We start from the raw sequence: 25,133 nt of genomic DNA on the forward strand, positions 1-25,133 counted from the left end.
TGCAGTAAGCGGAGATCGCATCACTGCACCCCAGCTTAGGCCACAAGAGCGAAACTTTGTCTCAAAAAAAAAAAAAAAAAAAAAAAAAGGGCTAGGCGCAGTGGCTCTCGCCTGTAATCCCAGCACTTTGGGAGGCTGAGGCGGGTGGATCATGAGGTCAGGAGATTGAGACCATCCTGGCTAACACAGTGAAACCCCGTCTCTACTAAAAATACAAAAAAAATTAGCTAGGCATGGTGGTGGGTACCTGCAGTCTCAGCTACTCGGGAGGATGAGGCTGGAGAATGGCGTGAACCCAGGAGGCGGAGGTTGCAGTGAGCCGAGATCGCACCACTGCCCTCCAGCCTGGGCAACAGAGCGAGACTCCGTCTCAAAAAAAAAAAAAAAAAAAGATTCAGCTCTTTTGTGAAAAATATTCAAAGATTCCTTTTTCCAAAACATCAGCAAGCCAAACATTTGGCCATATGTTTATTTGCTATGTAAACTATAAACACATACAATACATGCTACGAAACACAGTTTTTTAAAATTTAACTGTCAAGAAAGTGTATAGTGTTATAATACAATGGCACATGTTTATATTTTATTTCAAATTGGTTTGCTTATCACCTATTTCAAACCATTAATAGTGAAATGTTACTTGTGGATAATTAAAAATTATCTATTTGCATTATTAACAATAAACAATTCCAACAAATTAATAAGAATTAACCATGTCAAATATTAGTATTCCAAAAACGGGATTTGCAGAAATGATTATATAAAATATAGCAGCCAATTTCAGTTTACTTTGCCAATAGGATTTCAGCATTTGCTTTTTTTGGGAAGACATAAGACATCCTTTGATTTCTTGAGGTGCATTAACTGCCACACCCAACAGCCAAATCCAGGCCAGCGGTTCATGGAAAGGCTCTGGACCACCGATCACTGAGGAATCCTTAGGACTTGAGTAGCGCTGCATGTTCCACTGATATTACATATGATGAAAAGAGACATTACAAGCCAATATCAAAGTCAAAGGAAAAGAAAATAGGAACATTCAAATCATTTGCGACAAGGTTTTTCTACAAATATTTTAGATGCCATCTTTCAGGAAAACAAGATTTAATGTGTATCTGGATTTTACAGTATCTATGTTCTAACTGAAAATTTAACAAAGCAGTCAGATGGAATTACATCTAGGATTACAAACCTGTTCATTCAACACTACTGAGCACCCACTCTGTGCACAGCACTGTGCTAATCTTTTACAAGTTGAGTTTAATGTCTTTATCAAGCATGACCTTAGTGTGAGGTAAAAATACATTAAATTAGCGTCAACTCATTAGTCTGCTTGTGGTCATGTATGGAATCCCGGGCCAGCTGGCTTTCCTGTGCCACGTCACCAGTTTCTCAGTCTCCTCATTCACTCAGACAAATACGTGCACACTGTGTGTTAGGCAATGTGCCAGTCACTCAGATACCACAATCTGGTATAGGTTCAAAGAATGCAAATTGATCATATTAACCTATGCAGAACAATTAGAAAGGTAGATTATTTTTCCAAAATGAGGTCCAAAGCAAACTAGAAGGTGTTTCTACTGGTCATACCACACCACAGACCGGTAAGTGCCTTTATAGACTGGGAACTAACTTGGAAGTCTCATGCCGTAGTCTAAATAGCCTAGATCATTTTTGGTCTCATAAGTCTATTTTTTGGAGCACCTGACCCCATATAAATCATTCCATACTTAAATCGATTGGTAAACTAAACCTGAACATAAAAAGAGCCAAAAGTGAAGGCAGTTTATAATGTAATGTACTTCAACAGCATTACTCTCCTCATGAGAAATGAATAATACATCAGTAATTCAGGATTGGTTCAACATTTTTTTTTTTTTTTTTTGAGACAGAGTCTCGCCCTATCACCCAGGCTGGAGTGCAGTGGTGCTATCTCGGCTCACTGCAACCTCCACCTCCCAGGTTCAAGCAATTCTCCGGCCTCAGCCTCCCAAGTAGCTGGGATTACAGGCGCGCACCACCACGCCCAGCTAATTTTTTGTATCTTTAGTAGAGATAGGGATTCACCATGTTGGCCAGGCTGGTCTCGAACTCCTGACCTCGTGATCCACCCGCCTCGGCCTCCCAAAGTGCTGGGATTACAGGCGTGAGCTACCGCCCAGCCAGTTCAACATTTTTCAAAGCACTAACCCTACCCCAAACTCATGTAATACTAACTTGACTTTTATACAAGTTGCACAGAATGCAGAGGGCAGAATTTGGCCCCAAAACCTTCCACAGAATATTAGAGGTGATTGGTCCTTCCACTCTGAGTAGAACCTAAGAATTCCAAGAGTCTCCTAATAGGATACTGGCCTTCAAGAGAAATGGCCCTGCTGGATCCCATCAGTTAGGACTCTAGTTAACTGCTGTAGAAGGGTGACCTACTACGACCCTTTAGGGGAAGGCAGAGAGCTGGGAGACTGGCTGTCCACTTAGTGAATCCAACACTGGCTTAAAGCTATGCACTGAATAAAGTGCTCGGTACATTCTGCTTCTCACCTGGAATGAAAATACACACTTATCCTAGGAATTAACCTACTTACAGGTTTGGGGGACAAGAATGTCAAGGGCTAAAAGAATCCCAAGAAAAAGTATGAAGCATCGACTAGGAAGGAACAAATGCTTCTAGTAGTGTTCTTAGAATTCTTAGGATCTGAAATGTCAGAATGAGTCATATGCTGGTCATGCTCCATACAATGAAAGCAGTCCTGCTTGATACTATTCACACAGTGCATTACTTCCCGGGGGTGGAAGGGAACAGTCTGTCGCCATTTGATAGTATGGTTCCAGAATGAAAACAAAACCACTGAATAAATCAGGGTAAGCAGTGTGTAATACTCCTTCCTGTCCATCGGTTTTCCACAGGGTGATTTGCATTGCCTGAGAGAAAGGAGGCAAGATACCTATCCCTTCTGATACACACAGGCACGGCCACTACCTCCTACAATTGCCAATTTCAGAAGCTAACACACGAGCCCTCCAGTTCGTACCCTGAATATGGTACAGAAGACTAGGAATGGAGTAGTTCAGTCTAAAAAAAGATCACAGGTAACAGAATGCTTATATAAACTAGACTGCTTTTGACATCTGTAAGAAAACTGTATAGATGGCAGCTGGAAAAAAAAAAAAGATTGTTCCCATCTGTCAGCAAAACTGTTGAGCTATACTCAGCTGAAGTCCTCATCGGGATTCTGTTGATCCAGCAGACGGACATGTGTGAATGGGAAGTGACCTCGTTTGCCATTACACTCCCCTTCCCACTGACCACTCACATTAATCTTCGTAACCTTTACCAGCTCACCGACCTGCAGGAGGAGAATAAGGAGAGCACTTTATTTCCAGTTAGGAATGCAGCTGCACAACTCCGTTCTCTGGTCAGCACACCCTGCCCATGTGATTGCTCTAGGGATGTGACAGAAATGGCCCCTTGCTGCCTCCCCAGCCCCAGCCACCAGACTGATTCCTTGTGGTTAATGCAGGCAGAAGGAAGAAGTGTTTTTAGCAGTGCAGAAAAACAGAGAATACAGAAAGTAAAACAGGATCCCAGATAATGATACTTTTTGATTAAAAAAGGAAAGTGGTAACTATTGGAAATCTCAAGTGTCTCTGAACAAGCAATCCCCACTTCAGTGAGTGAGCTAGTATTCCCTTTCTTTGTACTCACTACCCTCGGCTTTCTACCTGCTCCGCAGACCCTGTCCGAGGAGAAGCAACCTTCTCCCTTCTTTTTTTGTGTTTTTTCTTTTTTTTGAGATGGAGTCTTGCTCTCTTGCCCAGGCTGGAGTGCAATGGCATGATCTCAGCTCAATGCAACCTCTGCCTCCCAGGTTCAAGCAATTCTCCTGCCTCAGCCTCCACAGTAGCTGGGACTACAGGTGCCCGCCACTATGCCCAGCTAATTTTTGTATTTTTAGTAGAGATGGAGTTTCACCATTTTGGCCAGGCTGGTTTTGAACTCCTGACCTCGTGATCCACCCGCCTTGGCCTTCCAAAGTGCTGGGATTACAGGCGTGAGCCACGGTGCCCGGCCACCTTCTCCCATCTTTAGCGTCCGGCAGCAGCACAGTCCCCCAGCCCACTCGCACACATGTCCTGGTCTATTACCGCTTGCACAGCAGAAACTGATCATGGCAAGCATAGGTCACTTGGTCCTAGAAAATCAAGTGTTCCCATCACCTCCTGACCAAGGCAAGCCTTTTCCCGTATGGGCAGGTAGAGGTCCAAACTCCAAATCCAATTAGCTCTCAGAAAACCCCCACCTCATTAAGCAAGCTCTACTTGACAAGCCACTGCCTGCCCAGCCCCCCAATCCCACCATTCGACAGACCTTGCTGCTCCCTCAATGCTGCTGATTACCTGATCATTACCCAATGAGGGGTCAAAAAAACCAACTATGGTTGGGCACAGTGGCTCATGCCTGCAATCCCAGCACTTGGTGAGCCTGACACAGGTGGATGGATTGCTTCAGCTCAGAGTTTGAGACCAGCCTGAGTAACATGGTGAAACCCATCTCTACAAAAAATACAAACATTAGCTGGGTGTGGTGGTGGCCGCTCACAGTCCCAGCTACTCCGGAGGCTGAGGTGGGAGGATTGCTTGAGCCCAGGAGGCAGAGGTTGCAGTGAGCTGAGATCACACCACTCCATTCCAGCCTGGGCAATAGAGCCAGACCCTGCCTCAAAAAACAAAAACAAAAAACCCCCCTGTATTTCAGCATGTATTTACGAAATGTCTCGTTGCAAAATGAAATATAAAGTTGTTTTTTTGTTTCTTTTTTGAGACAGAGTCTCGCTCTGTCACCCAGGCTGGAGTGCAGTGGCGGGATCTCAGCTCACTGCAAGCTCCGCCTCCTAGGTTCACGCCATTCTCCTGCCTCAGCCTCCCAAGCAGCTGGGACTACAGGTGCCCGCGACCACACCTGGATGCTATTTTTAAAATATTTTTAGTAAAGATGGGTTTCACCTTGTTAGCCAAGATGGTCTTGATCTCCTGACCTCGTGAGTCACCCACCTTGGCCTCCCAAAGTACTGGGATTACAGGCGTGAGCCACTGTACCCGGCCGAAATATAAAGTTTTAACAATCTATGATATATTTCTATCCTGCTATGAAACTTCAGAGGTCAGTCTGATGAATGGATTCACCCCATGGCAAAATGCTGAATGGTGAAATACAGCCTCAGATGCCATGCCACTGGACTAAAGAGTTTTATGACCATCCTTTAAGTATCAATATTTGAATTCTGGGCATACTCTGTTCATTTGGTTTTATTTTTTTTTAATTTTTTTTTATTTTTTGAGACGGAGTCTCTCGCTCTGTAGCCCAGGCTGGAGTGCAGTGGCCGGATCTCAGCTCACTGCAAGCTCCGCCTCCCGGGTTCACGCCATTCTCCGGCCTCAGCCTCCCGAGTAGCTGGGACTACAGGCGCCCGCCACCTCGCCCGGCTAGTTTTTTTTTTGTATTTCTTAGTAGAGACGGGGTTTCACCGTGTTAGCCAGGATGGTCTCGATCTCCTGACCTCGTGATCCGCCCATCTTGGCCTCCCAAAGTGCTGGGATTACAGGCTTGAGCCACCGCGCCCGGCTCATTTGGTTTTATTAAACCAACTACTATTTACTGAATTATTATATAGCAGAGGGCATTTTATATTTTATAACTTTATATTACATTAAAATATAAGGTATTTTCCAATCCTCATAATCATCCTGCAATACAGGAACTGCTTTCATTTTACAAATCGAAAGACGGCAGTTTAGAGAAATGGCGTGATACACATGCCACAGAGGCGGCAGTTAGTGACAGAGCTGGGAATTTGAGCCCAGAGCTATCCGGTTCCAAAGCCCATTTATGCTTTTTATCTTTTATTTTTTGAGACAAGGTCTCACTCTGTCACTTAGGCTGGAGTGCAGTGACACCATCATGGCTCACTGCAGCCTGTAACTCTCGGGCTCAGGGGATCCTCCCACCTTAGCCTCCCGAGTAGCTGGGACTACAGGTGCACACCACCATGCCCAGCTAATTCCAGGCATGAGCCTCCGCACCATGTATGCATTTTATACAGTATCAGGAACTTTCAAATCATGCTCCTGGGGTTGTACTGGGTTCCCTAAAAACGTCCGCAGGCCATCTATTGACCAAAGCCCACGGAGGTCCAGCCGCAGGGCCTCATTTACAGATGGACAGCTGGCCTCCTGGCCCCTCTGCTGCCTCCTAAAGACCTCTCTAAAAATCACAGAGGCCTCAAGTCATTGTATGGGTCATAGGATGCTGAGAAAATGAGGGACAGAAAGAAGGGGATAGAGAGACACATAAGATACAGAGGTTGAGAAAAAATAGCAATGGGCTGGGTGCGGTGGCTCATGCCTGTAATCCCAGCACTGTGGGAAGCTGAGATGGGGGGATGGCTTGAGCCCAGGATTTTGAGAGCAGCCCTGGCAAAAGAGTGAGACCTTGTCTCTACAAAAATGTTAAAAAGCCAAGCGTGCTGGTGTGCGCCTGTGGTCCCAGTTACTTGGGAGGCTGAGGTAGAAGGTCACTTGAGCCTCCTGGGAGGTCGAGGCTGCCCTCTAGCCTGGGCAACAAGACCCTTTCTGTAAAAACAGAAAAAACCAAGCAGCTAAATCTGCCTGTGTCATGAAGATGAAGGCTGAGCACACGTGTGAAGGAAGGAGAGGAAGGGATGATGGTGCGCTATCCTTCCACACAGATAACAATCCTCACAGGCTGCTACCACCAGGGCTCTCACCGCACCTGGCCTGCCAGCAACTTTAGAATTCAAAGTTTCTCACATCTGGGCCGGGCGCGGTGGCTCACGCCTGTGATCCCAGCACTTTGGGAGGCCGAGGTAGGAGGACAACTTGAGCTTGGGAATTCAAGACCAGCCTGTGTACTATAGTGAAACCTCGTTTCTACAAAAAATAAAACAATTGACCGGGCGCGGTGGCTCACGCCTGTGATCCCAGCACGTTGGGAGGTCGAGGTGGGTGAATCACGAGGTCAGGAGTTCAAGACCAGCCTGGCCAAATTGGTGAAACCCCATCTCTACTAAAATGCAAAAATTAGCCAGACATGGTGGCGTGCGCCTATAATCCCAACTCCTTGGGAGGCTGAGGCAGAGAACAGCTTGAACCCAGGAAGCAGAGGTTGCAGTGAGCCGAGACTGTGTCACTGCACTCCAGCCTGGACAACAGAGCTACACTCTGTCTCAAAAAATAAAATAAATAAATAAATGAGCCAGGCATAGTGGTGTGCGCCTGTAGTCCCAGCTACTCAAGAGGCTGACATGGGAGGACTGCTTGAGCCCGGGAGGTAGAGATTGCAGTGAGCCAAGATAGTACCACTGCACTCCAGCCTGGGCGACACAGCAAAACTCTCTTAAAAAAAAAAAAGGGTTCTGGCTGGGCGCGGTGGCTCAAGCCTGTAATCCCAGCACTTTGGGAGGCCGAGACGGGTGGATCACGAGGTCAGGAGATCGAGATCATCCTGGAGAACACCGTGAAACCCCGTCTCTACTAAAAAATACAAAAAACTAGCCGGGCGAGGTGGCGGGCGCCTGTAGTCCCAGCTACTCGGGAGGCTGAGGCAGGAGAATGGCGTAAACCTGGGAGGCGGAGCTTGCAGTGAGCTGAGATCCGGCCACTGCACTCCAGCCCGGGCGACAGAGCGAGACTCTGTCTCAAAAAAAAAAAAAAAAAAAAAAAAAAAGGGTTCTGACATGCCCCAGTCCAGCCAGGCTAGGCAACAATAGCAAGACTGTGTCTCTTGAAAAAAAAAAAAAAAAAAAAAAAATTAGTAAGGCATCATGGTGTGCAACTGTAGTTCCAGTTACTCAGGAGACTGAGGCAGGAGGACCCCTTAAGCCTGGGAGTTTGAGGCTGTAGTGAGCTGAGTGCACCACTGCACCCCACCCTGGTGGAGAGAGCAAGATTCTGTCTCCAAAAAAAGGAGAAGCATCTTGGCTGGGCACGGTGGCTCACGCCTGTAATCCCAGCACTTTGGGAGGCTGAGGTGGGCAGATCACGAGGTCAGGAGATTGAGACCATCCTGGTTAACAGTGAAACTCCATCTCTACTAAACATACAAAAAAATTAGCCAGGCATGGTGGTGGGCACCTGTAGTCCCAGCTACTCGGGAGGCTGAGGTAGCAGAATGGCGTGAACCCGGGAAGTGGAGCTTGCAGTGAGCCGAGATCCCACCACTGCACTCCAGCCTGGGCAACAGAGCGAGACACCATCCCAAAAGAAAAAAAAAAGAATATGGTCTGATAACTTAAGGCCCGTCTTCTCCACTAACATCCCCAATATCTGCTATATCTGAATTCGTTATTTTACTCATATTGGAAACAAACACAGGAGGCCAGGCACGGTGGCTCATACCTGTAATCCCAACACTTTCGGAGGCTGACACAGGCACATCACTTGAGGACAGGAGTTCGAGACCAGCCTGGCCAACATGGTGAAACTCTATCTCTACTAAAAATACAAAAATTGGCCAGGCATGATGGCTCATGCCTGTAATCCCAGCTACTAGGGAGGCTGAGGCAGGAGAATCGCTGGAACCCAGGAGGCAGAGGTTGCAGTGAGCCAAGATCACGCCATTGCACTCCAGCTTGGGCGACAGAGTAAGACTCCGTCTCAAAAAGAGAACACAGGCCCGTGAGGGAGCGTCTGGAGCACTGGAAACGTTCTTTTGCCTGGATGGCTGTCACACAGGCACACATGGATGTAAACTCATCAAACTGGATCCCTGAGATTTTGTGGAAGGTGGCTCTTTAGGATATAGCCTTAAGTACACTATTCTATTTGAAAGCAAAATCTGTTTAAATACCTCAGTGTTGACCGGACGCGGTGGCTCACACCTGTAATCCCAGCACTTTTGGAGGCCAAGGTGGGCGGATCACCTGAGGTCGGGAGTTTGAGACCAGCCTGACCAACATGGAGAAACCCCATCCCTACTAAAAATACAACATTAGCCAGGCGTGGTGGCACATGCCTCTAATCCCAGCTACTCGCGAGGCTGAGGCAGGAGGATCGCTTGAACCTGGGAGGCGGAGGCTGCGGTGAGCCAAGATCGTGCCACTGCACTCCAGCCTGGGCAACAAGAGCGAAACTCAGTCTCAAAATAAATATATAAATACATATATACATACATACATACCTCAATGTTATATTGTCTTCATTCTTTTTCTGAGACAGACTCTCACTCAGTCACCCAGGCTGGAGTGCAGTGGCGCAATCTTGGCTCACTGCAACCTTCACCTGCCGGGTTCAAGCAATTCTCCTGCCTCAGCCTCCCAAGTAGCTGGTACGACAAGTGCGCACCATCGCGCCCAGCTAATTTTTTTTTTTTGTATTTTTAGTAGAGACGGGGTTTCACCATGCTGAGCAGGCTGGTCTCGAACTCCTGACCTCGTAATCCACCCACCTCAGCCTCCCAAAGTGCTAGGATTACAGGCATGAGCCACCACGCCCAGCCTATGTTGTCTTTCTTCTTAAGCATCTAAAGTGTGGTCTCAAATCACATCCCACAGAGCTCTAAGAAGTGAAGGGTAGGTTCAAAAGTGGACCAGTCCCACCCCTTGCTGTTAACACAGAACGACACCAATTTCTCAAAATGTGGGGCAAAGCCTGCTGATGTGCCTTCAGATCTTTTCTTTTCTCTTTTTTTTTTTTTTTTTGAGACCTAGTCTGGCTCTGTCGCCCAGGCTGGAGTGCAGTGGCGCAATCTCTGCTCACTGCAAGCTCCGCCTCCCAGGTTCACGCCATTCTCTTGCCTCAGCTTCCCGAGTAGCTGGAACTGCAGGTACCCGCCCGGCTCCAGATCTTTTCAGGATTTTTTTTTTTTGTAACGGAGTTTTTGCTCCTGTCACCCAGGATGGAGTGCAGTGGCACTATGTTGGCTCCACCTCCAGGATTCAAGTGATTCTCCTGCCTCAGCCTCCCGAGTAAGCTGGGACTACAGGCACCTCACCACACCCAGCTAATTTTTGCATTTTTAGTAGAGATGGGGTTTCACCATGGTGGTTCTTAGAATACCCATATCCTTCCGGCATTCTTCCTCTGCCCTCCTCCAGCCAGAGTCGGCAGCCATCCCTTCCTCTAAACTGTTAAAGACCTAAGGCAGGCCGGGCGCGGTGGCTCAAGCCTATAATCCCAGCACTTTGGGAGGCCGAGGCGGGCGGATCACGAGGTCAGGAGATCGAGACCATCCTGGCTGACACGGTGAAACCCCGTCTCTACTAAAAAATACAAAAAACTAGCCGGGCGAGGTGGCGGGCGCCTGTAGTCCCAGCTACTGGGGAGGCTGAGGCAGGAGAATGGCATGAACCCGGGAGGCGGAGCTTGCAGTGAGCTGAGATCCGGCCACTGCACTCCAGCCTGGGCGGCAGAGCGAGACTCCGTCTCAAAAAAAAAAAAAAAAAAAAAGACCTAAGGCAGGCCGGGCACGGTGGCTCACGCCTGTAATCCCAGCACTTTGGGAGGCCGAGGCGGGCGGATCACGAGGTCAGGAGATCGAGACCACGGTGAAACCCCATCTCTACTAAAAATACAAAAAATTAGCCAGGCGCAGTGGCGGGCATCTGCAGTCCCAGCTACTCAGGAGGCTGAGGCAGGAGAATGGCATGAACCTGGGAGGCGGAGCTTGCAGTGAGCCGAGATTGCGCCATTGCACTCCAGCCTGGGCAACAGAGCGAGACTCCGTCTCAAAAAAAAAAAAAAAACAAAACAAACAAACAAAAAAACAGCCTAAGGCAGCGTCTGGCGCCACAGGAAGCCCTGGTCTCTAAATATCACCATAGTGCCTTTGGGACCTCAGGAGAATTTTCATGTGCTTTCAACATTTCAGGAGAAAGGCCCCAAAAAACACAAAGGGTTATTTAATTTTAGTAAGGTCTTCCTTGAGGTATTTTAACTTCAAGGCCATTTTGGTCAGGTTAATTAGCCCAACTGATTGCTTACAAATTTTATTATTTATCCATTTAAAAATCAGAATCAGGCCAGGTGCAGTGGTTCACACCTGTAATCCCAGCACTTTGGGAGGTCGAGGTGGGTGAACTCCTGAGGTCAGGAATTCAAGACCAGCATGACCAACATTTTGAAATCCCATCTCTGTGAAAAATACAAAATTAGCCAGGCGTGGGGGCACACGACCATAATCCCAGCTACTCGGGAGGCTGAGGCAGGAGAATCACTTGAACCCAGTGCCTTTACACTCCAGCCTGGGCAACAAGTACAAAACTCTTTCTCAAAAAACAGAAACAAAAACAAAAAAAGATTCATTTCAGTTATGGCATAGCCATTATCTCATCCCCCTATATTTGAATCTCTCTGCCAAGAACCTAATCAACTGTAAAGAAAAGATTTTTCTTTTTGGTTGTTTTTTTTTCTTTCTTTTTTTTTTGAGATCAGGCTTTGCTCTAAGCGAGGGTGCCCAGTTGTGTAGCTCACTGTAGCCCCAAACTCCTGGGCTTGTGATTCCCCTATCTCAGCCTCCCAAGTAGTTGGGACTATAGGCACGTGCCATTTACCTGGCTAATTTTGTACTTTTAATTTTGTAGAAATGGGGTCTTGCTTTGGAGTCTGAGCTGATCTTGAACTCTTGGCTTCAAGCAATCCTCCTCCTGCTTGGCCTCCCAAAGCACTGGAATTATAGGTGAGCCACTGCGTCTGGCCTCTTTTTTTTTTTTTTTTTTTAAAAGAGAGACAGAGTTTCACTGCATTGCTGGGCAAAGCCTCAAACTCCTGGGCTCAGCTGGGCAAGGAAGCTCATGCCTGTAATCCTAGTACTTTGGGAGGCCGAGTTGGGCGAATAACTTGAGGTCAGGAGTTGCAGACCAGCCTGTCCAGTATGGTGAAACCTGGTCGCCACTAAAAATACAAAAATTAGCTGAGCATGGTGGTGGGCACCTATAATCCCAGGTCCTCAGGAGCCTGAGGCACAAGGATCCGGGAGACGGAGTTTGCAGTGAGCCAGAATTGTGCCACTGCTCTCCAGCCTGGGTGACCGAGCAATACACTGTCTCAAAAAGAAAAAAAAAACTCTGGGCTCAAGGGTTCCTCTGCCCTCAGTCTCCCAAGTAGCTGGGACTACAGCACATGCCACCATACCTGGTGTAAAAAAAAATTGGATTTTGATGTGGTTTTCCTCTGTAGGGTAGAACCAAGAGAATCTGGCCGGGCACGGTGGCTCACACCTATAATCCCAGCACTTTTGAGGGCCGACGTGGGCAGCTCACCCGAGGTCAAGAGTTGGAGACCAGCCTGGCCAACATGATGAAACCCCATCTCTACTAAGAATACAAAAAAATTATGGCCGGGCGCGGTGGCTCAAGCCTGTAATCCCAGCACTTTGGGAGGCCGAAACGGGTGGATCACGAGGTCAGAAGATCGAGACCATCCTGGCTAACACAGTGAAACCCCGTCTCTACTAAAAAATACAAAAAACTAGCCGGGCAAGGTGGTGGGCGCCTGTAGTCCCAGCTACTCGGGAGGCTGAGGCAGGAGAATGGCGTGAACCCAGGAGGCGGAGCTTGCAGTGAGCTGAGATCCGGCCACTGCACTCCAGCCTGGGCGACAGAGCGAGACTCCGTCTCAAAAAAAAAAAAAAAAAAAAAAAAAAAAATTAGACGGACGCGGTGGCGTGCACCTGTAAATCCTAGCTACTTGGGAGGCTGAGGCAGGAAAATTGCTTGAAGCTGGGAGGCGGAGGTTGCAGTGAGCCGAGATTGAGCCACTGCACTCCAGCCTGGGTGACAAGAGGGAGCCTCCATCTAAAAAAAAAAAAGGGCCAGGTGCGGTGGCTCATGCCTGTAATCCCAACACTTTGGGAGGCCAAGGTGGGCGGATCACGAGGTCAGGAGATTGATACCATCCTGGCTAACACGGTAAAACCCCGTCTCTACTAAAAATACAAAAAATTAGCCAGGCGTGGTAGCGGTCTCGTGTAATCCCAGCTACTTGGGAGGCTGACGCAGGAGAATGGCGTGAACCCGGGAGGCGGAGGTTGCAGTTAGCCGAGACTGTGCAACTGTACTCCAGCCTAGGTGACAGAGTGAGACTCCGTCTCAACAAAAAAAAAACAACAAAAAAAAACGAGAATCTATACATTAAAAATAGTTCTGATATGGTCCAAAGGTCTAATTTACACATAATTCCTTTCCCCAATAACATCTTGCCTCATACAAATCCCTACTCATTTATCCCTTAGAAGTCTGAAAGAAGGCCAGGCACGGTGGCTCACGCCTGTAATCCCAGCACTTTGAGAGGCCAAGGCGGGCGGACCATGAGGTCAGGAGATAGAGACCATCCTGGCTAACACAGTGAAACCCTGTCTCTACTAAAAATACAAAAAAAATTAGCCGGGTGTGGTGGCGGGCGCCTGTAGTCCCAGTTACTGGGGAGGCTGAGGCAGGAGAATGGTATGAACCCAGGAGGTGGAGCTTGCAGTGAGCCGAGATCGCGCCACTGCACTCCAGCCTGGGCGACAGAGCGAGACTGTCTCAAAAAAAAAAAAAAAAAAAAGAAAAGAAAGAACAAAGAATGTAACATTGAGGTATTTAAACATAGATTTTACTATCAAGTAGAATGGTGGACTTAAGGCTATATTCTAAAGAACCACAATCCACAAAACACCTAGAAAAGTTGACTAAAATATAACAAGCATCCTTCTGTCTTTCCTTTTTGAGGAAGCAACTCCAGCTGTATCATGGAGTCACTGGTAAAGAAGACTCAACGTGGTTACTCCAGTTTCTTTGCTCCCAAGGAACATAACGAACACTGGTCATTCCCTAATTCTATGTAGTGTTCAAGGCTAATCATGATCCTGGTGCAGTCAGATCTAGAATTAGTGCAGGAACAAAAGATTACCCAGCTGATCAGTGAGTTCCAGAGATAATAAGAATAAAACCAGAACCCAAATGGTTTTCATTTTTGGAATTCACTGTACAGGGGACATCACAGAACTCTGATTTTCTTTGCTGGTGCAAACCCAGGTGACCGCTTTTCTAGGTCCCTACTACCAACCAGAAGCACATCAATGACTGCAAACATTCCTTTCATCCGGACTTGCTTTCAGTGAGCTCAGGGCAGGACGCACACACAAATTCATATACACAACACAATGGAAAAGCAAGGAGAGAGAGGCAGCACATGCGCCTTGTCTTCCAACCTCCTGGGCTCAAGCAATTTCCTACCTCAGCCTCCCAAGCAGCTGAGACCACAGGTGCACACCACCATGCATGGCTTTTTTTTTTTTTTTTTTTTTTTTTTTGAGACGGAGTTTCGCTCTTGTTGCCCAGGCTGAAGTGCTACGGCACCATCTCGGCTCACTGCAATCTCTGCCTCCCAGGCTCAAGTTATTCTCCTGTCTTAGCCTCCCAAGTAGCTGGCATTACAGGCGCCCACCACCATGCCCCGCTAATTTTTGTATATTTAGTAGAGACAGGGTTTCATCGTACCAGTCAGGCTGGTCTTAAACTCCTGATCTCAGGTGATCCACCCACCTCGGCCTCCCAAAGTGCTAGGATTACAGGCGTGAGCCACCGCGCCTGGCATGTATGTTTTGTTTTTGTTTTTAGATCACCTAATTTTTTAAAAAATTTTTTCGTGGAGACTGGGTCTCACCATGTTGCCCAGACTGATTACAAACACCTGGACTCAAGCAAGCCTCCCACCTCAGCCTCTGAAAGTGCTGGAATTACAGGCGTAAGTCACAGCACCTGGCCAAACATCCGCCTGTTGTTTTTGTAGCTTTATTGGAACATAGCAAGCTCATTTGTTGTTTTTTTTTTTTTTTTTTTTTTTTGAGACGGAGTCTCGCTGTGTCGCCCAGGCCGGAGTGCAGTGGCCGGATCTCAGCTCACTGCAAGCTCTGCCTCCCGGGTTTTTACGCCATTCTCCTGCCTCAGCCTCCCGAGTAGCCGGGACTACAGGCGCCCGCCACCTCGCCCGGCTAGTTTTTTGTATTTTTTAGTAGAGACGGGGTTTCACCGTGTTAGCCAGGATGGTCTCGAACTCCTGATCTCGTGATCTGCCCGTCTCGGCCTCCCAAAGTGCTGGGATTACAGGCTTGAGCCACCGCGCCCGGCCTCATTTGTTGTTTTATCTATGATTTCTTTCTTGCTACAATGGCAGAGTTGGGACACAGAATTTAAGGCCCTCAAAAACCTTCACAGAAAAGGTTTGCAGACCCCTGATCTAAGTAACAGGTAGTATATATCTAGGGCCCATCAACAGTCTTTCAAATTGATGGAAACAAATGAGGACAATTCAGCCTTAACGATTCACCTGCATCAGCAACGGACTGAAACTGGCATAGGTGGAAAAGGGAGACAGGCCTTACCCTGGCTCTGGTGTGAGTCACAAAAGATCTCTAGCTCAACTGATAATGCCTGAAGCTAAGCTCCCCATCCCCTTGATAAGCAGTGATCACACACAGTACATACGTTTTAGCTCAACATAAAGACATTTCTAAAAATTGGCCAGGCACAACAGCTCACACCTGTAATCCCACCACTTTGGGAGGCCAAGGTGGTTGAATCACCTGAGGTCAGGAGTTCGAGACCAGCCTGGCCAACATGGTGAAATCCTGTCTCTACTAAAACTACAAAAATTAGTCGGGCATGGTGGTGTATGCTTGTAATCCCAGCTACTCAGGAGACTGAGGCAAGGGAATCGCTTGAACCTGGGAAGCGGAGGTTGCACTGAGCCGAGATCGTGCCACTGTACTCCAGCCCATGCGATGGAGCGAGATTTCGTCTCAAAGAGAAAAAAAAAAAATCCAAAAAAACCCAATACCCAAATCAAAAAGAAAAACTTACTAAAATCATAAACCAGTTTTCTACTCAAATCTTTATTTATAAGATTTGTGTTTCACAGCAGGTAGAAAAGCTCAACCATTTTTTTGAGCAGTAAAGCCTCTAATTAAGGCAGGCATGATAAAATCTCTTTGAGAAGGGAAATGCAAATAGAAGCAAAATTCATGTGATAACTGGTTTCTCCTGGGTCAGCTGGCTTGTTCCATGGTTTTTCTTTTTTTGAGACAGAGTCTCAGTCTGTCACCCAGGCTGGAGGGCAGTGTCATCATCTCAGCTCACTGTAGCCAAGACCTTTCAGGCTCAGGTGATCCTCTCTCCTCAGCCTCCCGAGTAGCTAGGACCATGGGCATGTGCCACTATGCCTGGCTAATTTTTTGTAGAGATGGCATTTTGCCATGCTGCCTAGGCCGGTCTCCAACTCCTGAGCTCAACTGATCTGTCCACCTCCGCCTCATAAGGTGCTGGGATTACAGGTACAAGCCAACACGCCCGGCGTTTGATCCATGTTTTCATACTTACTTCAACCCAGTGCTAACAAAGTCTGGAATAAATATCAAGAGTTACACCTAGTGACTCAGTAAGGCCAGAAAAAATAAAAAAAAAAAAAGAGAGAGGAAAAAACAAGAAAATAAAAAAGAGTCAGATCCATCATACACACAGCACCATGCCAGATGTTACCGTCATCTCATCTCACCTCACAGGAAGACCTGAGGGTAGAAATCTATTTTCCTCCAAACAAAGAATGAGAACAAGAGGCAGTGATAACCCTGACAACACACATTCCATTTCTCAGTCAAGCCAGGACTGCAGGTGCATGCCACCATGCCTGGCCGTTTTTTGTTTTTGTTTTTTTTTTTTACCACTTTTTGTTTAAAAAGCTGAGGTCTCACTACGTTTCCCAGACTGGTCTTGAACACCTGGTCTCAAGTGGTCCTCCTGCCTCAGCCTCCCAAAGCACTAGGATTACAAGTGTGAGCCACTGTGCCCAGTCTGTACTAGCTTTTACACTGAACCATCAGCTCTTCTGAAAAGAAAGGAACGGAGAAAGGAAGGAAGGAAGAAGAAAGGAAGGAGATAAAGGTGTGACTGAGAAACAAAGGAATAAAGGAATTAACACCATGTAATGGCTGGCCAGAAGGAAGTGGGCTACCGAAGGTATTTCACCAGTTAAGGCAAAAATTAACTCCTGAGGAAGAACTGGCTTCTTAAATGATTTAGAAAGACCCGTGCACCTGCCACTCCTCGGAATGAGGACTTCTGGGTGTGAGTCTCTTCACACCTCTACCATGCCTGCTTCCTCCTGGATTCTTACTCAATGAACACAATTAGTGGTAAGGAACTTCACGTCCCCTGAAGCAAAAACAAGTTTCTGCGGGAAAATTCCATTTAAGTGCTTTGATAGAGACCACTTATTACACTCAAATCCATCTGAACCCACCTTCTTTTAGACAACGACAAACAGAAAGCAAGAAAACAGATGAGGATGTGGATGAGGAAAAACATTTGAGGTGAATTCCTGTGAATTCAGGTGGTGTTATTAAAGCAGTCCAAGTGTGTTTAGTAGATCAATTAAGAACATTCAGTTATACAGTTTTAAGCTTACTCATTCCCAAACAGGTTTTCTATGAAAAAGAGAAAACCCAACATTAAATGCCAAAATCAGTGCTTAGCAGCTTTGCCATCTACAACATCCCAATGCTGCTGTAGTCAGCATTGCTACAAAGCTCTAAGAGGACCGAGAGGAGACCCTGCAGCAGATCTCTTCTTTCTACATTGTGCACGTTATGTACCTCCAAAGCCAAGGCTGTCTTGTCGTAGGCATTGGGGACTCGCTTCTGGATAACCCTGGCATATATGGGCCCATTCTGGAGGTTAGGGAGCGGAGTGTTGACGCTGGGTTGGGCATAGGGCCCAGGCTCCGGCCCACCCAGTGGCTGTGGGTGGGAACCCTCCTGGTTACCTCCAATCAGAGCCGATACTGAGGCGGAGGCAGGTCTATACTTCTCGACGTAAGGGACTGGAATCATCCCTCTCTTGCCTTCGCTGTCCTCCGCATTCCACCACTGCTCTTCAGGCTTGTCCCGGATTCTCAAGATGTCTCCTTTCTTAAAGGGAAGATCTTCCTCATCATTCCCATTAAAGTCAAAGAGGGCTCGCACATACTCCGCCTCCTCCTGCCTGAGAATCACTCCACTACCCTGCCTGGATCTGGAAACCGGTTCTATCAACGTTGTAGTGTCCAAATAGTGTATTTTGTAGAATTCCAGTAAAGCAGGCAATGAATCAAACTCTTGATCTCCTATTCGGAGTCTGGAGGGGCTCACCCCTGGAAAAAACAGAGCAGGCTGTTATTTAATGATGTACTATACTGGAAATTAAATACAGATTTTATTTTATTTTTTTTTAGAATTGGGATCTCACTGTATTACCCAGGCTGGTCTTGACCTCCAGGGTTCAAGTGATCCTCTCGCCACAAACTCCTGAGTAGCTGGGGCTATAGGAGGTCACCACTGTGTCTGGCCGAAATGGAGATTTCACGCCCCATATACATTTAGTCAAGATTTAACCAGAAAAAAAAAAACTCTAGAAAAAATAACCCTTCTCTTCACAGCATACCGACATCACATTTGGAAGCTGAACTATCCCCTGGGAAGAAAGATGCCCATCACTAGGGCCCCAGGGAAGGATCAGAAGGCCAAGAGACTAGGCTAGTCAGGACGCACTCTCATACTTGAATCAAAGACAGAGGGGCTTTCAGCGCATCCTCCAAACACATTCTGTCGCTGCCCTATTTACAGAGCAGTGTACGCCTCAAGGTTCTGTCGCATCTTTTTCGGAGACCAAGTCTCACTCTGTCGCCCAGGCTGGAGTGCAGGGGCGCGATCTCAGCTCACTGCAACCTCCGCCTCCCAGGTTCAAGCGAAGCTCCTGTCTCAGCCTCCCGAACAGCTGGGATTCCAGACTCCCGTCACCACACCCAGCTTTTTTTTTTTTTTTTTTTTTTTGTATTTTTAGTAGAGATGGGGTTTCACCATGTTGGCCAGGCTGGTCTCAAACTCCTGATCTCAGGTAATCCATCCACCTCAGCCTTCCAAAGTGCTGAGATTACAGGCGTGAGCCAGTGCCCGGCCTGCATCTATTTTTCAATCTCAGGAAATGTAGCAAGCTCTCATTTTCCATGGGTCCCTGCTGATGTTCCAGAGGGTGGAGAGAGCTTAGTGTCTGCACTGAGCTCATACATTTTTCCCCTCCACATCTAGAATGTATAATTCCGAATAAAAAAAAACTGTCTCTTTATTGTTATGGTTTTTGTTGTTGTTGAGACAGTCTCACTGTGCCGCTCAAGCTGGAGTGCAGTGGCACGATCACAGCTCACTGCAGTCTTGACCTTCCAGGCTCAAGCACTTAGGGAAGCTGAGGCAGGCGGATCCCCGGAGCTCAAGAGTTCAAGACCAGCCTGGCAACATGGTTGTCACTGCAAAAAATTTAAAAAATTAGCTGGGCGTGGTGGCACACTTCTGTAGTCCCAGCTACTCGGGACGCTCAGGTAGGAGGATGGCTTGAGCCTGGGAGGTCAAGGCTACAGTGAGCCATGATCATGCCAATGCACTCCAGCCTGGACAGTGAAGCAAGACTCTGTGTCAAACAAAAATAAAACAAAATGAATTTTGTTGGACCTGGTGCCTCACACCTTAATCCTAGAACTTTAGGAGGCTGAGGTGGGAGGATCGCTTGAATCCAGGATTTTCAGACCAGCGAAGACTTTCAACACAGCCAAGACTTCATCACTACAAAAATTATTAAAAATTAGCTGGGTTGGCCGAGCACAGTGGCTCACGCCTATAATCCCAGCACTCTAGGAGGCCAAGGCGGGCGGATCATGAGGTCTGGAGATAGAGACCATCCTGGCTAACACGGTGAAACCCCATCTCTACTAAAAATACAAAAAATTAGCCGGGCGCAGTGGCGGGTGCCTGTAGTCCCAGCTACACGGGAGGCTGAGGCAGGACAATGGCGTGAACCCGGGAGGTGGAGCTTGCAGTGAGCCGAGATCGTGCCACCGCACTCCAGTCTGGGCAAAAGAACGAGACTCCGTCTCAAAAAAAAAAAAAAAAAAAAAAAAAATTAGCCGGGCCTAGTGGTGCACGCCTGCAGTTGTAGTTACTCGGGAAGCTAAGGTGACAGATCGCTTGAGCCCAGGAGTTTGTGAGTACAGTGAGCCATGATCGCGCCAAAGCACTCCAGCCTGGATGACAGAGCAAGACATTGACTCTTAAAAAAAGAAAAACTAAGTAAGTGTGAAAAAAAAAAATGACTGGGCACAGTGGTTTCCGTCTGTAATCCCAGCACTTTGGGAGGCCAAGGCAGGAAGACTGCTTGAGGCCAGTAGTTCAAGACTAGCCTGGGCAATAAAGTGAGATCCCATCTCTTAAAAAAACAAGAAAATATTAGCCAGGCAAGGTGGTGCATGCCTGTTAGTCCCAGCTACTGGAGAAGCTGAGGTGAGAGAATCGCCTGAGAGCAGGTCAAGGCTCCAGTGAGTCGTGATCGTGCCACTGCATTCCGGCCTGGGCAACAAAGCAAGACTTTGTCTCAAAAAAAAATCAAAACGAGTTTTGTGAGTTTTTGGCTTTGCAGTCGTCTTGCGACCAGGTGGTCTGGCTCTGTCACCCAGGCGGGAGTGCAGTGGCGTGATCTTAGCTCACTACAATCTCTACCTCCTAGGCTGAAGCCATCCTCTTACCTCAGCCTCTGGAGTAGCTGGGACTACAAGCACGCATCACCATGCCCAACTCATTTTTTGTAGAGAAGGGATTTCGCCACGTTGCCCAAGCCAGTCTTGAATTCCTGAGCTCAAGTAATCCATCTGCCTTGGCCTCCCAAAGTGGTAGCATTACAGGTGTGAGCCACCACGCCTGGCCCGGGCTTTGTTTTTTGAGACAGGAGTCTCCCCGCTATGTGGGCCCAGGCTGGTCTCAAACTGCTGGGCCCAGCGATCCTCTCACCTTAGTCTCCTGAGTATGTGTTTTTGTTATTTCTTTTTAGACAGGGTCTACCTCTGTTGTCCAAGCTGGAGTGCAGTGGTGTGATCATAGCTCACCAGAGTCTTAAACTCCTAGGCTCAAGACATTCTCCCACCTCAGCCTTCTAAGTAGCTGGAACTAAAGGTGCAGATGGCATTGCACACAGATGATTTTTTTTTTTTTTTGAGATGGAGTCACACTGTCGCCCAGGCTGGAGTGCAGTGGCACAATCTTGGCTCACTGCAACTTCAGCCTCCTGGATTCAAGCAACTCTCCTGCCTCAGCCTCCCAAGTAGCTGGGACTACAGGCCCACGCCACCACACCTGGCTAATTTTTGTATTTTGTATCTTTAGTAGAGACGGGGTTTTGCCATCTTGGCCAGGCTGGTCTGCAACTCCTGACCTCGTGATCCATCCACCTAGGCCTCTCAAAGGCGTGAGCCACTGTGCCCGGCCCTTCACCCAGCTGATTTTCAAATTTTTTAATAGAGACAGTGTCTTGCTTTACTGCCCAGGCTGCGGTTTTGTTTTTGTTTTCTGAGACAGGGTCTGGCTCTGTCGCCCAGGCTGGAGTGCAGTGGCATGATCTTGGCTCACTGAAATCTCCACTTCCTGGGCTCAAGCCATTCTTTCACCTCAGCCTCCGGAGTCGCTGGGGCTACAGGTATGCATTACCACGCCCAGTTAATTTTTGTATTTTTTGTAGACATAGGGTTTCACCATGTTGCCCAGGCTGGTCTTGAACTCCTGAGCTCCAGAGATCCACCTGCCTCTGCCTCCCCAAGTGCTGGGATTACAAGCGTAAGCCACCACGCCCGGCCTATTTTTTTAAATAATGGTGTTTTGCCATGTCGCCCAGGCAGGTCTTGATCTCCTGAGAACAATCTCGGCTCACTGCAGCCTCCACTTCCCAGGCTCTAGTGATCCTCCCACCTCAGCCTCCTGAGCAACTGGGATTATAGGCGCACACCACCACACCTGGCTAGTTTTTGTATTTTTTGTAGAGATGGGGTTTTGCTGTGTTGCCCAGGCTGGTCTTGAACTCCTGGGCTCAAGCAATCTGCGCACCTTGGCCTCCCAAAGTATTGAGATTACAGATGTGAGCCACTGCATCCAGCCTATTATTAATTATTTGCTTATTGTTGGGATTTTTTTTGTGTGTGAAAGGGTCTCTTTATTTTTGAAGATGGAGTCTTGCTCTGTCATCCAGGTTGGAGTGCAGTGGCTGGATGTCTGCTCACTGCAACCTCCACCTTCTGAGTTCAAGCGATTCTCCTGCCTCAACCCCCCAAGTAGCTGGGATTACAGGTGTGTGCCACCACGCCTGGCTAATTTTTGTAATTTCAGTTGAGACACAGTTCCACCACCAGGCTGGTCTCGAACTCCTGACCTCAAGTGTTCTGACGGCCTCAGCCTCCAAAAGTGCTGGGATGACAGGCGTGAGCCACCGAGCCTGGTATGTGACAGGGCCTCACTCTGCTGTCTAGGAGGCTGGCATGCAGTGGCACAATCGCAGTTCACTGCAACCTTTTTTTTTTTTTTGAGACAGAGTCTCGCTCTGTCGCCCAGGCTGGAGTGCAGTGGCGTGATCTCGGCTCACTGCAAGCTCCACCTCCCGGGTTCACACCATTCGCCTGCCTCAGCCTCCTGAGCAGCTGGAACTATACGTGCCCACCACCACGCCTGGCTAATTTTTTTTGTATTTTAGTAGAGACGGGGTTTCACCATGTTTGCCAGGATGGTCTCAATCTCCTGATCTCGTGATCCGCCTGCCTTGGCCTCCCAAAGTGCTGGAATTACAAGCGTGAGCCACTGAGCCTGGCTTTTTTTTGAGACGGACTCTTGCTCTGTTGCCCAGGCTGGAGTGCAGTGGCACAATCTTGGCTCACTGCAAGCTCTACCTCCCAGGCTCACGCCATTCTCCTGCCTCAGCCTCCCGAGCAGCTGGGACTACAGGCACCCGCCACCACGTCCAGCTGATTTTCTTTGTATTTTAGTAGAGAGGGGGTTTCACCATGTTTGCCAGGATGGTCTCAATCTCCTGACCTCGTGATCCGCCCACCTGGGCCTCCCAAAGTGCTGGAATTACAGGCGTGAGCCACCGCGCCCGGCCTTTTTTTTTTTTTTTTTTTTTTGAGATAGACTCTTGCTCTGTTGCCCAGGCTGGAGTGCAGTGGTACGATCTTGGCTCACTGCAACCTCCCCATCCTGGGTTCAAGTGATTCTCCTGCCTCAGCCTCCCGAGTAACTGGGACTACAGGCGCCCGCCACCACACCCCAGTAATTTTTTGTATTTTTAGTAGAGATGAGGTTTCACCATGTTGGCAAGGCTGGTCTCAAACTCCTGACCTCAGGTGATCCCACCAACCTTGGCCTCCTAAAATGTTAGGATTACAGGCGTGAGCCACTGCGCCTGGCCGCACCCTCCACTTTCTGGGCTCAAGCAATTCTACAGTCTCAGCTTCCCAAACAGCTGGGGCTATAGGTACAAACCACCCACCAACACCCACCTAATATATATTTTTTAATTTTTACTTTTTTTTTTTGAGATGGAGTCTCACTCTGTTGCCCAGGCTGCAGTGCAGTGGCGCGATCGTGGCTCACTGCAATCTCCGCCTCCCAGGTTCACTCCATTCTCCTGTCTCAGCCTCCCGAGTAGCTGGGACTATAGGTGCCCACCACCATGCCCGGCTAATTTTTTGTATTTTTAGCAGAGACGGGGTTTCACCATGTTAGCCAGCATGGTCTTAATCTCCTGACTTCATGATCCGCCTGCCTCAGCCTCCCAAAGTGCTGGTATTACAGGTGTGAGCCACCACGCCCAGCCTTTTTTTTTATTTTTTAGATGGAGTCTCGTTCTGTTGCCCAGGCTGGAGTGCAGTGGTGCGATCTCGGCTCACTGCAAGCTCCACCTCCCGGGTTCACACCATTCTCCTGCCTCAGCCTCCTGAGCAGCTGGGACTACAGGCACCCGCCACCATGCCCGGCTAATTTTCTTTGTATTTTTAGTGGAGATGGGGTTTCACCATATTGGCCAGGCTGGTCTTGAACTCCTGACCTTGTGATCCGCCCGCCTCAGCCTCCCAAAGGGCTGGGATTACAGGCGTGAGCCACCACGTCCGGCCTATTTTTTTAAATAACGGGGTTTTGTCATGTCTCCCAGGCAGGTCTTGATCTCCTGAGCTCAAAGTAATCCTCTTCCCCCTTGGCCTCCCAAAGAGTTATGATTATAGGCATGAGCCACCTTGCCTGGCCTTGTTAATTTTGTTTTGTTTTTTTTTTTTTTTTTTGAGACGGAGTCTCGCTGTGTCTCCCAGGCTGGAGTGCAGTGGCGTGATCTCGGCTCACTGCAAGCTCCGCCTCCCGGGTTCACGCCATTCTCCCGCCTCAGCCTCCCAAGTAGCTGAGACTACAGGCGCCCGCCACCACGCCCGGTAGTTTTTTGTATTTTTAGTAGAGACGGGGTTTCACCATGTTAGCCAGGATAGTCTCGATCTCCTGACCTCGTGATCCACCCGCCTCGGCCTCCCAAAGTGCTGGGATTACAGGCTTGAGCCACCGCACCCGGCCGCCTTGTTAATTTTGAAAGGCAGGTTTTTGCTGCCCAGGATAAACTCCAGTAGCTATGCACAGACACCACCACTGCACACCGTGGCGTTATACTCCTGGCCCGGAGTCATCCTCCTGCTTTAGACTCCTGGGTAGCTGGGACTACAGGTACGTACCACCACGACCAGCTAGAGACCTAATTATTTTGTTCAATGTTAGAAATATCCTAACACGGCCGGGCGCGGTGGCTCAAGCCTGTAATACCAGCACTTTGGGAGGCCGAGACGGGCGGATCACGAGGTCAGGAGATCAAGACCATCCTGGCTAACACAGTGAAACCCCGTCTCTACTAAAAAATACAAAAAACTAGCCGGGCGAGGTAGCGGGCGCCTGTAGTCCCAGCTACACGGGAGGCTGAGGCAGGAGAATGGCGTAAACCCAGGAGGTGGAGCTTGCAGTGAGCCAAGATCCAGCCACTGCACTCCAGCCTGGGCGACAGAGCGAGACTCCGTCTCAAAAAAAAAAAAAAAAAAGAAATATCCTAACACAGCGAGACCCTGTCTCTACTAAAAAAAAAAACAAAATACAAAGGCCAGGCAGGGTGGTGCACACCTTTAGTCCCAGCTACTTCGGAGGCTGAGGTGGGAGGATCGATTGGCCTGGGAGGCGGAGCCTGCAGTGAGTCAGGATTGTGCCACTGCCCTCC

The 25,133-nt window shown here is 48.3% G+C and overlaps 1 protein-coding gene across 3 annotated transcripts in view; it reads right to left on the bottom strand.

Moving 5' to 3' along the window:
* Positions 1-427: 427 nt before the first annotated feature.
* The window catches only part of CRK (CRK proto-oncogene, adaptor protein), a 35,726-nt gene continuing 11,020 nt past the window's right edge, over positions 428-25,133 (bottom strand). For 2 of the 3 annotated variants that reach the window (XM_002808109.4, XM_028835845.2), the window contains exons 2-3: positions 17,645-18,180; positions 428-3,347 (exon numbers count right to left, since the gene is read on the bottom strand). In XM_002808109.4, the coding sequence (XP_002808155.2) occupies positions 3,210-3,347; positions 17,645-18,180 (674 nt within the window). In that variant the 3' untranslated portion in view covers positions 428-3,209. The remainder of the gene's footprint in view (positions 3,348-17,644; positions 18,181-25,133) is intronic. The other variant, XM_015118183.3, reaches the window with a different exon arrangement.

Source organism: Macaca mulatta, chromosome 16 (genome assembly GCF_049350105.2).
Source record: "Macaca mulatta isolate MMU2019108-1 chromosome 16, T2T-MMU8v2.0, whole genome shotgun sequence".
Lineage (NCBI taxonomy): Eukaryota > Metazoa > Chordata > Mammalia > Primates > Cercopithecidae > Macaca > Macaca mulatta.